Genomic DNA, 15,363 nt, shown 5'->3' on the forward strand with positions numbered 1-15,363 from the left:
TCTAAAATAAGAATTATATGCAGGTAAAAAAAATAAAAAAATAATTATTAATACATAAAGGATATATTGTTAATAATTTTTTTCCTTTCCCCCAATTCCAAACCTGGCCTTCATGGTAGTGGATAACGGGAACAGAGTATGCGATTAGTTAGGAATAAAAATGTAAAAAAAATATTTGGTGATTCGAATGTGTATGGTCCGAAAGATTTGAATATATTAAAATGACGTCGTTTTATATTTAAAATCACATATTCAAATTAAAAAAAATTTGAATGTAATGGGTCGTTTGGTAAACGTTTTAGACTAAAAAATCACAAAATGACCAAAAGAAAAAAAAATTAAAAAATCACAAAAGACAAATTAAGTAAAAAGACAAAAAAAAAACATAATTTCAAAGCCAAAAAGCCAAACAAGAATACCAAACGACTAAAAAAACTCAGGTTAAAAAAGTCAAAAAAATTAAAAAACCAACTAAAAAAGTGGTTGGCAAACTAACACTTAAGCCTCGTTTGGCAAGTGCCCATTTTAGTTAAAAAGTTAAAAAGTTACTAAAAAAGCTAAAAAGCCAACAACTTATATAAAAAAGTCAAAGATTTTATTTTCTTTCTACTTTTTGCACATCTTTTCGTAAAAAGCTAAAAAATCATCCTAAACATACTAATTTTTTTTACATCACATTTTAACTAAAAAATTAAAAAATTACCAAAAAATCTATTTCGAAACGAGCCCTTATTATTGTTGAAAATATAATTTGTTAGCCTCCGTTTGGGAAGTGAGTTAACTTTTTGATTTTTTTGGTTATTTTAGCCTGGGCTAAAAAGTTTGGTTTGGGAAGGACTTTTTGACTTTTTTTATGAGAGAAGAATGTAATGATTATGGATTGGATGTGATATTTTATTTTTTGTGGTTAAAATAATCTATTTTATTTTTTGTGATTAAAATAGTCAAAAAAAATCCGTTTAACTCTTGCCAAACGGAGCCTTAGTAGGACGGCGTGCCTCTAATCAACGTACAACCAGAAGGCCCAAACAGCGTCAGAGAACTCGTTCAGCACTTGATGTGAGCAGTTTTGGACTTTGCTAGACATCATGCCTTTGTGTTTGTTGGAAAACTTTTTATAAAAATAAAAGAAATAATAATAAAAAAAGGAAAATTTTAAAATCTGTAAAAGAATTTAAAAACTAATTATAACATATTGATAAATTTTTATTAATATTAATAATTATAATTATAATTATATTTTTTTATACATATGTAATAATTTTTTCAAATTAATGTGATTGGTAATTTTTCCAAATGGTATCCAAATATAGTTTTACATCAAATACATTTATATATATATATATATATATATATATCGTGTCATTTTTTATTTTATTTAAATTTTTTAATTTTAGTTGAATTAGACCATTTTAAATAATTGACAGAATAATTATAAAATTCATCTATTGTTCTAAAGTATGCCTTTTTTGGGGTGTTTGAGAAGTTATGTTACTGATTTTTTTAGTTAAAATAGTCAATAAAAGTAAAATAGATTAAAATAATTAATAAAATAAAATATCACATTTAAATCATAATTATTTATTTTTTTCTTATAACCATCAAATTAAATAAAAAAAAGTCAATTATCATTTAAAACACAATTTTTTTAATTAGTCTAAAATAATTAAAAAATTAAAAAGTAACTAAGATAGCCAAGTTCTCAAACGAGCCATTTGGCCTCTTTTGGCAAGAGGTTAAAAGTTAGTTTTTTTGGCTTTTAACCTCTTTTGAGTCATATCATTTATCTATTTTTTTATACATTTTTGAAAAAAAAAAAATCAAAAAACTATATTTTAACCAAATTTTCAAAACAATTGGTCACCAATTTATCGCATTTGTTTTAAAAAACAAATAGACGGTAAGTGTATTTTTTTAAAATAAATCATACATTTCTTTGTGACAATTACAATAAATTAAAAATATTACGATTATTAAACCGATTTAAAAAAAATAAATTAGTGACTTATATGAATTTTTTTCCAAACGAACAATTTGAATCATAAAAAACGAAGTCACGACAAACCCCATAGATCGATACATCATTCTCCAATCCATATCAAGATACTCAAAGCCTATTTTGACATTAAGCTCCTTTAACCAAAAAATCACAACAAAAAAATCAATCAGTTTATTTAGTTTGAATTTTCAAGGTTCAATTTAGATTTTTTTTTTCTTTCTATTTTTTTGGGTAAATTACAAATACACTCTCTAAAGTTTGCTTAAAATACAAATTATTCCTTGTGGTTTAAAAAATTACAAATATCCCCTTATTAGAATTTTTTATTTAATAGAATTAACTAAAAAAATGAAATTCATAATTGCTCTCCTATACAATAATAAAATTACCTAAATTATTAATTGAAACATATTTTTAACATCATCAAACATAGTTAATTAACTTGATAATTTATTAATAAAATTGGTGATTTGTTATGAAATTAAAAACCTCAAGGGTGAAATGAAATTTTCAAAACTACAGGGAGAATTTATATTTTAATCAAATCTCAGAGTTATATTTGTAATTTACCCTTTTTTAATTTATTTTTTTTAAAAAAAATAGATACACCTAATATAAATATACTTAAAAAGTATAATATTTGTGAAAAAAATCTTCAGAAAATTTATTAAATACCAAAAATATATATATAAAAAAATACGTGAATTCAGTATATTTTTCAAATTATTGTGTATTTATTAATTTTTTATAAAAAAAATTAATTTTTAGATACATCTAAATAAGGTGCATTTGAAAAAGTAAAAAAATTGCTTAAAATTTTAAAAATATTTACTAAAAAAAATTATTAAAAATATAAAAAAAAACTCAATTTCCAAAAAATTGAAACCAAATACACTAAATTATTTTCTCTGTTTTTTTATTTGTTTATGTTATACGTCTTTTAATGTATGAACAACATTCATGTACGGTATAAAAAATAAAAATATTAGAGATTCCAAAAATTCTATCAAAATTTGTATTAAATGTCTCATATGAGTATGTGCTCTACAAAATTGCGAACCCATACCCATGTGAAATATTTAATCATTTATTTGGTAAAAAATTTTGTATCCCTAAAATTACCTTATAAAAAACGATAAAAAAAATAAAGGGTAAATTACAAACACCCCCTAATGTTTACTTAAATTACAAATTATCCCATATAGTTCTAAAAATTACATTATGTCCCTTAAGGTTTTTAATTTCATAATAGATAGGTTATTTTATTAATAAATTATCAAGTTAATTAATAATTTTTAATAATATTAAAATTTTATTTCAATTAATAATTCAGATAATTTTATTATTGCATAGGTGAACAGATAGAAGTTTTGCTTTTTCAATTTATTTTGTTAGATAAAAAATTTTGACAGAAAAATATTTGTAATTTTTTAAATCACAAGAGATAATTTATATTTTAAGTAAATCTCAAATAGTGTATTTATAATTTATCTAAAAATAAATAATGTGACATAGGATTTTTCTTTTTTGAAACAAAAATGATTTAATTCATTTATGTTTCTTGTCCTCTACTATCACGTGGCCCTAAGGGTAGATCTCACGTGAGAAATGGAATGAAAGTTGGTGCACCTCTCTTTCCAACATTATAAATTTTTTTATTTTTTATTTTTTGCCATTGTTTCACCACCCTGCTTAGAATAACAGAATCAATTATGCCATTTAGTGGTTGAGGTTTGAATCCCTGCTCCACTTCCCCCTTAATGTACTAAAAAAAAAATTAATAAAAAATTAACCACTATAATTTTTTTTTGGATAAGTATAATTTTACAATTTTACATCAAATAATAGAATTGTCTGTGTCTTTTGGCAATATTTAACTCGTAACCTACTAAGGACTGGTTTGGATATCTTAAAAGATTCAAATGTTAAAAAGTTATTAAAAAAGTTAAAATGTTATCATTATTTATCAAAAAAATATATAAAAAAATTAATTTTACACAAAATTATTACAAACAACTCTGACGTCTCCGCAGACACATAGGTAATTTTTTAAGAAAAATTACACAACCGGGGTGTACAAAACAACATGGTGTTGTTCGGCCTGTGGGGCCCCATCACGGGTCCCGTTTTGATAATCTGAACCGTTAAATATGTAGAACTCATCGAATACTATATGCTAATAAAAAATCAAATTTATCGGATATCGCTAATTACATGATCAAATCAGTTTTATATAAAAATTGATGATGTTATAGTTAACGGTTGAAAAAAAAACTAATCCGATCAGATAGAACTAATACTTTAGTAATTTTTACATATATATAGGGGAAATTATATTTCCACACATTTAATCACCTCAATAGACATCTTCTCTCAGTATATACACTTATTAATTTGATTATTAATTAATTTTCTTAATCCACATACTAAAAGTTGCCAATTATACCATTCACTCATAATCATTGTATACACACTACTTAACTCTCATTTCTACACACTTGTTGAGTGACCTTACTTCCAAATTTATAAACTCATCGTTGTAAACCCACGTGAAGACTATTCAAGACCACAGTGTGGAGTGAAGTGAAGTGAAAACAAAATCCTTCATTGAAGACTCTATTAAACCTCCATTAAAAACACCGTTGAAAACCTTTCAAAATATTGTTGAAGATGAGACATTTTTTCATTTTTTTATTGCATTTACCATTTCCAGATCACTGTGCACTTTATTGCCATAAAACTCTCGTTTTTTTTATTTTAATGTTTTTCGGTTTGGGGATTTTGGCATTGGTTTCTTGAAATTATACACTTAAGTCAAAACTTAACTTCCGAATAAAAGTGATTAGTTCGACAAATTTGTTCTGAAAAAAAAAAAAAATCAGCAGTCGAGATATGAATATAATAAAATAATTTCACAGTTGATGTCCGAATATAATGAAATAATTCGGCAATTGATATATGAATATAATGAAATAATTTGGCACTGGTTGTCCAACTGAAAACCGCAAAAGGGGGAAAAAAAAATTTTGCACCAAAAAACTAATTTTTTCATCACTAATAGCATATAAATTTAGAGATTAAAATAATATGAGAGTTGTTATGAGAGTATTGATTTGCAAGTAATAGAGGGGTATAAAGTGTGTAGCAAACAAAGTGATAACAACCGAAAAACTAGGGTTTAATTTTATTTATTTACTTATTTTTACTCAAAAGGTATACATTGAGTTTTTTTTTTTTAAAATGTATACAGGGAATATTTTCATATAATATTATGTGTGCTAGTGGATGTCTATTATAGTCATTTTAGTTTAGGGTATAATTGCCATTAAATTAATATTTTATTAAGTGTGTGCACTTAGGTAATTAGGTATGTGGAAATAGAATTTCCCTATATATAGTAAGATTAATTATATTTTCATATCAATAATGATGGATATTGTCTTTATATTGAGATTTTTTTCACAAAATTTTCATATATAAAAATATAATTTGCTATAATCACTCCATTTTCAATAAAACAATAAATATTATTCTTATAAATTTAAAAACGCCATTGACATTTTATTATAAATATTATTTTGTTTAAAATTTTATTTATATACATATGAAAAGAAAAAAAAATCAAGGGGCACATTACCCCCTAGTCACTATATCGCTCCGCCACTATTTATGAAGATTTTCTACTTTTAGATTAATTTATAATATTTTATTATATATTATACAATTACTCATTAATTTCATGATATTTTCTTATAATATACATATATATTTTTATGATGCGTAACATTACTCTTAATTAAATAATAGTATTCAATTGAAATGTACGCCAATTTTACGCACAAGATCGTCTTCCTTCGAATCAAAAAATCGTCTTCCTACAATGGTCGGGCTGCCCAAAAGGGGCCAAATCTTGGCCCCAACATTATAATGCTTTTTGCAGTGGGCCACTACAACCACTACAGCCAGCCGTTAGAAATTGGGCCAATACTATGGGCAGAGTCAGTCGAGCCCAAGTGTCCAAACCTTCCAGATATTTTGCCGAAAGCAATTCAAAGTGAAAAAAGATCCAACAGGTTGGTCATATAGATCCAATAGGTTTTCAGATCATCATTTATTTAATTTGGGCCACTTACTAATAAGTCTTATATATAGGTCTTATTTGATGTACCTGTTTTAACAGATTGTAAATTATAACTTAACAGATTATAAATTATGATTTTAATCAGAAACTGTTAATCTGTTTGGTATAACTATTAGATTATAGATTTAAGTTGCTGAGTAGTGTTTGTTAAATAAGCTGTGAAGTAACTTTTTCAATTAACTTTTATTTTTTATTATTCACTATTTGTCTACATTTCTCATAAAAAATAATAATAATATTTCATAGTCCATTTGTGTTTTTTTCTATTTTTAAAAAAATAAAAAATAAAAAAATCTAAGAGTATAACCTTGAATTAACATGTCCACAGCAAAAGCTAATAATCAGAAGTAAGGAGTGAGCAGTTTTTCAGAATCAGCTTTTTTGACTTAAAATAAGTTGTTAGAATCAGAAGCTGTTTGAAATAAATTTAACTAAATAGTCCAAAATAACTTTTTAAAAATCAGAAGGCATAAGTTGGCTCAAAAAAGCCCCACCAAACACCCCCATAAAGGGGTTGTTTAGAATGTTTTAAATAAGTATACTTTTTAGTTTTTTAGCAAAAAAAGTAGAGAATAAAAAGATGTATGTTTGGAATAACTTTTTGACTTTTTACGAAAAAATATGTATTAAAATATTGTAACAAATAACAAAATTACCAAATTACCCTTCCTGACACAGTCAGTGTTGTTGCGCTAACTTTCTCTCTCCTTTCATTTTTTTTTTAATGGGTTTACATTGTGCCACGTTTTGCACTTTTATGGGAAATTGCGGTTGCTGTAAAATAGGTTGCACAGCCTGAATTGTTTTCTTGTTTTTTTTTTTTTTTGATCCGACAGATTTCCCACCAAAATATAGGTGAATTGTGTTAACTTTTTTGTTTTTTTAATAACTTTTTGACTTTTACAGTGTATGCCAAACCAACCCAAAGTTTAAAATCCATCTAGTCGCAAAACAAAACACTTGTACCGATTAGTTTTACATATTTTTAATTGTTACCATTTTTTTTTAAAAAAAAAACTTAAAAAAACGCTGCTATATTCTACCACTATCGGACTTCCGTCAGATGGTTATTGGAGACTTGTCGAAAGTTTGACGGAGTATCACCGGAGTGTTCTGAACATCATTGGAAGTCGCCAGAATGTTCAAAAGCTTCGTTGAACGTCAAGAACATCATCGGAGACTCACTGGAATGTCTAGAATATTGCTAGCAATACATATAAATGGAGAAATTGTAGTGACAAAATATAGCAAAATATGCTAAATATTGATAAATCGAAAGCAAAAAAATATAAAATAAAAAATAATAAAAAATAATGGGAAAAAATATATATTATTTTTTAATTTTTTGTAAGGTTTAAACAAATAATCTCCAATATTGATTAAACTGAAAAGTAAGCTTTAAAATTGTAAAATGTTACAGTTTCAAAGTATGATTCTATTAAGCATTCATTTTTATTAATCAAATTAGAAAACATGTTATGAATTTGTAAAATTTTACAGTTTTAAAGCATAATTTATTTCGCCATCAAAAAAATTGAAAATGTAAAATTTTATAGTTTCCATCGCCTGTAACTAAAACTTAAAAACAATTTGTTTAGAATTTGAAAATTTTCTCCATTAAAATAAGAAAATAGAAGTGTGTAGTAGAGAAAAGTTAGAAAAATTGAGAAATTGGAGGAAAGAAACAGATATAAAGAGAATATTGTACTTCGGCAACTATTTTTTATTTAAATCTAGTCGGATCCCATGTAAATTTACTAGGATCTGAGTAGATTTACTCATATTTTTTCTCTAGAAACTCGTTTCTTTCGCAGTCGGTGATGGTGAAGTTAGGAGTCAATGATTGGTGATTATCGGTGAACCCCAAGTAATGGTAGTCGTTAGTGACTATATATTAGAAAGAGAGAGAAAGAGAAGAAGTTAGAAATGGTTGCTGCTCATCGAAAATGAGGAAGAGAAAGAGAGAAAGAAGAACAAATGTACGGAAAGAATAAAGAGGAAAACTAGGTACTAAACTTTTAAAAGTATTCAAAAAGTTATGAGACTAAATAGACTTATCCTCTTTTAAGTAGTACTTCCAACTAATTTGCCCATATAATTTTCGGTGTCAGATCATGAATATTCTATGAAGAAACTTAAAAAAATAGAAAACAAAAGCAAAAGACTAGAATATTAAAGTTTTCACATGTTCAAGAGCTACTTAAGATACACAGTTGATTGGCATAACACAAAAGCCTCAAACCTATCATTTACAATAGCATGACAAAAGAAAAATGATAAAATACATCAAAAGGAGAAAAAAAAGACCGACGAGGCTAAAAACTAAACATGGTAGATCATCCCGACCTCTAGAGTGGATGCATAAGGAACACTCAAAGCATATGTTGGAACCCTAGAGTTCCTCCTCAAGAAATCATACCCAAAATTAATGACAACTCTTTTAATCAAACTTGAACCCCTCTTTGCCCTCACATAACAATGCCCCAAAATAAACGCCATCCCTGCCTCCCTTGCCTCCATCAACTCCTGCAACTCCTCTCGTGCGCTCACATCGATCCGAGGACTTTCCGGCACAAGAAACCTGACTCTCCTCCTTGGCATCTCCGGAGACTTTATCTCCCTCAATTCAAAAGTATCAGACATTTCAGAAAAATCTTCATCTCCATCACCTTCAAACATCCTTATTCCTTCCAAATTTGTTAATGCCGTTCCAACAACCGTCATTCTTTCATCGTTGTGCAAATCTTCTCTCCCCACATTGTTTTCCGTCCTTTCTGACCGAATAAATTCAGCAATACTACATACCAAGTCCTTTTCAAACTCCACATCATCTTTGTGAATATCGCGATAACCGTACCGTGCTATGCACCTATAAATTCGGTACTCTTTTGGGCCGATTCTTCCAACTAAGAACCTTTCCTCGGGTCTTACGTGAGGTACTGGGACGGATTTGATGCACAGGAAGATTAAAACTTGGTGAAAAGCTGGGAGGTTGGTGACAAAATGCGAGAAAATTGCTGGGATCCCTGACACGAGCTCTGTCTGTACGAGGCCAATGCCACGGACCCTCACAAACCCGAGATTAGGGCCCAGAGTTAGCAGCCAGTTGATAGAAACCTTGTTTTGAACATCGAATTCGTATTTCTTGATAGTGCCGTAGTGCCAAACGTACATGATTATTAGAAAGATGAACGAGAGAGCAACGGGCACCCATGCCCCTTCGAGGAATTTGATGAGTGAAGCTGAGAAGTATAGTGCTTCTACAGAACCGAAGAAGAATATAAAGCAAATGGCTAGAAAAACACTTTTGTGCCAGCACAGGACAATAACCAGTGACATTAGGCAGGTGGTTACCAACATAACGGTTATAACTGCCAAACCTGATCCAGAAAGGAAGAAGAAATTGTAATAATGGTCATGATTATACACTGATAATTCACGAAAAAACAACCAATTTAGTAATTCCATTCCAACATTGAGGTATTTTACCTGATGCATTGCTTATGTGTTTTGTGTTTCTGAAACCGACAGTAACGGCCAAACATAGTATCATTAAAGTCCAGTTAATCTCAGGAATGTAAATCTGGCCATGTATTTTAGACGATGTGTGTACTATTTTGACCCTCGGGAAGCAACCCAGAGCAGAGCACTGTTTGATGATGGAGAAAGTCCCAGTGATGATGGCCTGGCTTCCCACAACTGCTGCGAGTATGGCTATTGCCATAACAGGCCATCGGATTTTCTCTGAAAAAAAGAACACTTACATTAGCTGAAACTCAACTTAAAATTCTTGGATTTGTTGCGTCTACAAAAAATAAAAAATGTATATACAATATAAAAGGAACAACAATTAGTACCTACCAGGTACTGACACATAGAATCCAATCCGGTAGTCACTTTCAATAACATGATGCTTGGAAAGATAAGCAGCTTGCCCCATATACGCTAGGATCAAAGACGGGTAAACCACAAAGGTGAAAGCAATCTGCAGTTAACTCTCTGTTATAGGGCAGTCATTTGACAAATTGATGAATGGCTGTACATAGAATATAACTTCTAGAAATCTAAAACTTTGCATACTAGGATTGCATTAAATCAACTCATTCACAATGATGGAAAGATTATGATAATAATGACATGGCTTAAAGGCATAGTGAAATCTTCACAAGATAAAAATACCAAACCAAATAACTGACTCCTTTTTTCATTATTATTTATTGATGACAACAATAAAGAACTAATGCAACTAGAAAACATAAACTGATTACCTTGATAGATAACTGTGAAAAGTGTCCAAGATCAGCAAACATAGCTTCTGAGCCTGAATTAAAATAAAATAAGTAAATGTAGCATAAGAAAATGTGCGTATTGGACAAAGGGCAAGAGTACAAAGTTCATTTTACTCTTTTACCTGTTATACACAACAAAATCCCACCCAAGGACATCCAACCTCCCCTTTGAGTCTTCTTCAAAAACTTGTACATGTAATAAGGAGAGAGCGCTTTGTAAACATGGGGGTTCCAGTGGACGATATTGTATACACCAATGGCGCTGATGCATAATAGCCATGTTATCACAACGGGTGCAAAAAGAAATCCTATTCTGTGGGTCCCGTAATGTTGGAGCGCAAACAAGAATACCAGTATGATACATGTAACCGGGACTTCTACATCTGCAGAATCGATTTGACCACAACTAAGATAACGAACTTCATATGAGTAATCATCAACTACAATGCTTTAAAAAATAAAAATAAAAATGATCCACTACAGTGATTTGGACAGTAACAATTGTGGCAAAGCTTTGCTGATGCATATATTGTCTACTTATCAACCGATTGAAAGATGTGTTTACCTCGACAGGGACTGAAATCATCATTACAACATAATGACCAGTCTAATGATGGCTATGCTTCTTGACATCACTTGGGAATTCAGTTGGACAACTATACAAAATTACCTTTTCTAAATTTTATTGTTACCTTCTACAAAGGTACAATGTTTTGTGCTTAGGACTCATTTGAAAAGTAATAATTTTAATTTAAAAGTCAAAAAGTTACTAAAAAAATAAAAAAACTTATAATTTATATGAAAAAATCAAAGATTCTTTTTTTTTTCTCTACTTTTTATACATCATTTCATAAAAAATTCAAAAATTATTCCAAATATATAAATTTTTTTACTTCATATTTTAATCAAAAAAAAAATTAAAAAATTACTAAAATAATCTATTCACAAACGCCTTAATCTAGTAATCTATATTTTACTTATTCTTAACCTCAAGTTACGTCTTTATTTTATTATAAGTAGGATGCTATCAACTTTTGTCTGCCACATACTGACGACTTATATGTTTGATAGCGATTTGACTTTGATTAACACACGGGATTTATCTGTACTATATATTAAATTTTTAACATCAAATTTTGTGGGAGTTTTAATCTAAATTTTTTAATTTTTTTTTATTTAATTTTTTTTTAACATTTATTAACTTCTCCCAACCCTAAGTTTTACCTTCATAATAACATTTTAATACATTAAGAACAAACATAAAAAAAATTCTTTGAAATCCAATACATATGAATTCCTTGAAAAGTTTCAACACATATGATTATTATCAAAATATTAAATTTTAATATAATATAATAAATAAAAAAGACATTTAATTTCTTGAAAAATCTAACACATATGATTATTGTCAAAATATTAAACTTTAATATAATATAAAAAAGGGAAAAAAGACGGCATTTAAAAAAAAAGAAAAAAAAAAGACATTTAAAAATTACAATTCACATATATGGATAATTACAAACACAATCAGTGCATAGCACGGGTGATATGCTAGTATATATTAAGAAAAAGAGGGTTTCTAACCCCCAAATCTTGTGGGAACTTCAATCTCTCAATCTCAAATTTCTAAATTTTTTATTTAAAAAAAGGGTAATGCTAGGGACACCAAATTTTCTACCAAATAAATGACCAAATGTCTCACATGGGTGTGGGGTCCGCAATCCCACACCCATGTGAGACATTTGATCATTTATTTGGTAGAAAATTTGGAATCTCTAGCATTTTCCCAAAAAACAATCTCAGCATTTATTGATTTGATCAAAATTCCCTAATCAATATTTATTAACTTTTTTTAATCCACATGTCTTTTCACATGCCTGTATTTATTGATTTGGTTAAAATCCCTGATCAGCATTTAAAATCACCTTATACAAATAATTATAGATACAATCCGTGCATAGTTACTGCAGTAGCTTTTTCAATTTTTCATATACATTATGATTAGTGATAAGATTGTTAAATTATTTTTATAAAAAAATTTTAAAACATAATTTATATATTAAAAAAAATTAAAACAAATATAAATATTTATAATTATTTTGTACATATAACACGGGTGATAGGCTAGTTTAATAATATTTGAAAGGACCCACAATAATGCATGTTTTTACACTTGGGTGCTCTCTTTGTCCACCAGCTGCATCTCTACAGCAAGAGCTTTCTAGATTACAATAACAATAAAATCAAGATAACGATGCCTAACCATGATATGCATCATTTCACATCGTATATATACTGAGCAAATGCTAAGAACTTGTCTTGATTATACTTCAAGCAATCAAGAAAAACGGAACACAAAGGCCTTGTTTGGTTTGTGTTTCTAGAGTAATTTTTAGATAAAAAATATAAAAATTTATTTGATTTGTTTTTTTTTCAGAAATAATTTTAAAAAATTATTTTAGAGAGAGCTTTTTAAAAAAAGTCAAAAATTTTTCTAAAAAACAAACTAAACAAGGCGAAAATCTTTTTCATTTCCACACCTTACCGTGCCCATCTCTAACCAACATATCCTGCTTTCCATCCTTACAGCTGAAGTTGCTAAAAGCTTTCAAAAATCAATTACTTAATTGACAAAGTTATTAAGATATTTTTAACCCAATCACCTGGACGATTCATGACTTCCCAATCCGGTTGTGTAATCAATATCAAATTATCTTCTTCAAACATTATAATCAATTTATAATACCAAAGAGTCTAATAGGTAAGAGTCTTACATTGATGATGCTCTTTTGACATGGAAAGCTCTAGCCCCGAAACAGCAGAAAACACTGCACAAACAACAAAATCAAACAAGTTTTAGTAATCAAGATCCCAATTTTCCACATTTTGATAACACAATAACATAATCTCATCTCCAATACCAGAAATTGCCGGCGTAAGGACTCCATCCCCAATCACCATACAAGTTCCAATCAAAGCCAAAGCAAGCAATACCCATTGAAGTACTCTATGCCTCTCCAATGTCGATCGTAGACTCGAGCCAAGACTCTTATCTGCAGATACAATTCCATCCTTCTTGTACTCAGATAAGTCCTCATCAGCAAGCTGGCAATTGGGCAAAGTACTGACTCGGGCGTGGCGGCATAGCAATGAATACAAAGCAAAAGTGCCTCCTTCGCCATTATCATCAGCTCTAAGCACTATAAACACATATTTAAGGAGTGGGATGAGAGTTACTGTCCAGAACACAAAAGACAAAACCCCATATATCTCCTCGTTAGACTCCGAATGCTGAATGTCTTCTGCAAAAGTGCTTTTGTATACATACAAAGGTGAAGTGCTTAAATCTCCATATACAACCCCCAAGCTCTGATAGGCCAGAGTCAACACTGTCCTCCATGATTCCTTCTGCAACAAAAAACAGAACAAGATTATCAGAAAACGCTTGTGACTTGAAGACGGGTCTTACAATACCCAAGTGCCACGTGTCTCACCTTGATTGGATTGTCACGGTTCCATCCTTCAAGATCCATAACAGGCTGCCCCAGAACCATGAAAACCCAATTTTTGCATCAATTTGAAGAAAAACAACGATGACCCAGATGGGTGAACACCTTACCCAGTTCAAATAATCCAAGGAAAATACGAAATTCAAGATAAAAATACGAGAAGGGTAAAAAGAAATTCAACAATCTACCAATGGTGACATCTCAAGAAGAAACAAAGAACACCACAAGAAAATACAAAGAGAGAAATCCAGAACGAGGAAGGGTGGTTGGAATTGTGTGCTATAGAATATAAAATATTGTGCGAGCGAATGTGCTTGGGTGTATGCAAATGAGAGAGAGAGAGAGAGAGAGAGAGAGATTTTGTTTGGTGTTTGTGAGTAAAATAAGTGAGGGACGGGGATTTTGGGTTCTCTTCCACTTTCTCCTCCTATCTATGGCTTTTTTTTCTGAATAAAATATATTAGTAGGTTATCTTGATAACTTTGGCTCTGTGTGTGAAGAAGAAAAAAAAAGGTATAGATGTGCCGAAGCACTAACTCATAATTCTTTAACATATAGCACAGACCACTGAAAGCAACAGTTCGTATCCAAGAAAAAAAAGGTGACTCAGTAATTTCATTTGTTGGGAGTAATTTCAATTTTTGAAAATTTTTAGAGACAAATTTAGATGTATTTAAACATTAAAAATATTTGTAAAGAAATTTGGAAAAAAAAATTTACCAAAAAAATAGAAAACCGAAACAATTTTTGAGTTTGAAAACAAAACAAAGATTTACAGGCTTCGACTGAAACATAGTACACTATATTTCACAGATTCAGAATATAGCTATGCAAAGCTCAAATTTTGTTTTTTTGTCTGTCTCACTTTGGGATGCCAAAGCAGCTCATTATTGCCAACCATACAAGGTTGCACAAGGCAACTTCTACATATGCTGCAATTAATTATGGAAAGCTAAGGGCGGAAATCTTTCAAAGTATCCTACGCCAGCTAAGGGGTAGTGCCAGAAAAACGGTGGAACAAGTCTATGGTTACAGTGACCCCATCATCATCATCAACAACAACCACCCCACTCTCCTAAATGTGTGTGGTACCTTCTTTCTTTGTAAAGATGAAACAGACACTGACCCATTCAAGCCATTTCAGCTAGCCACACAACCCAAACCCCAATGATTGAACTCAAGACCAAAGAATTAGTCTTCAACAGTGTATATTTAAGCTTTAAAAATGGAATATTCCTCGATTTAAAGCAATTCTATGCTTTTATATTTCAGGCTATGTTTGGAATGATTTTCAAATTATATTTCTACCCCCACATTTTAACATGATGAGTTGTTTTGAAAAGTTGGTAAAAGGTTGGCTTTTAACTTTTTATCAAGTTTTTTGACTTTTTTAGAAGTGATTTGAGAAGTTGGTAAAAAGTTAGC

The 15,363-nt window shown here is 29.6% G+C and overlaps 1 protein-coding gene across 1 annotated transcript; it reads right to left on the reverse strand.

Annotated features, from left to right (window-relative positions):
- Positions 1 to 8,284: 8,284 nt before the first annotated feature.
- On the reverse strand, positions 8,285 to 15,123 carry LOC114282814 (potassium transporter 8). Its single transcript, XM_028225566.2, has 8 exons — positions 13,924 to 15,123; positions 13,351 to 13,837; positions 13,204 to 13,257; positions 10,552 to 10,812; positions 10,409 to 10,461; positions 10,002 to 10,125; positions 9,630 to 9,884; positions 8,285 to 9,520 (listed from the first exon to the last, which is right to left on the reverse strand). Exons 1-8 carry the CDS (start codon positions 13,981 to 13,983, stop codon positions 8,463 to 8,465), a joined length of 2,352 nt encoding a protein of 783 aa, XP_028081367.2. The 5' UTR covers positions 13,984 to 15,123; the 3' UTR covers positions 8,285 to 8,462.
- Between the last annotated feature and the right edge of the window lie 240 nt (positions 15,124 to 15,363).

This window comes from Camellia sinensis, chromosome 1 (assembly GCF_055761805.1).
Source record: "Camellia sinensis isolate YWXY chromosome 1, ASM5576180v1, whole genome shotgun sequence".
NCBI classification, from domain to species: domain Eukaryota; kingdom Viridiplantae; phylum Streptophyta; class Magnoliopsida; order Ericales; family Theaceae; genus Camellia; species Camellia sinensis.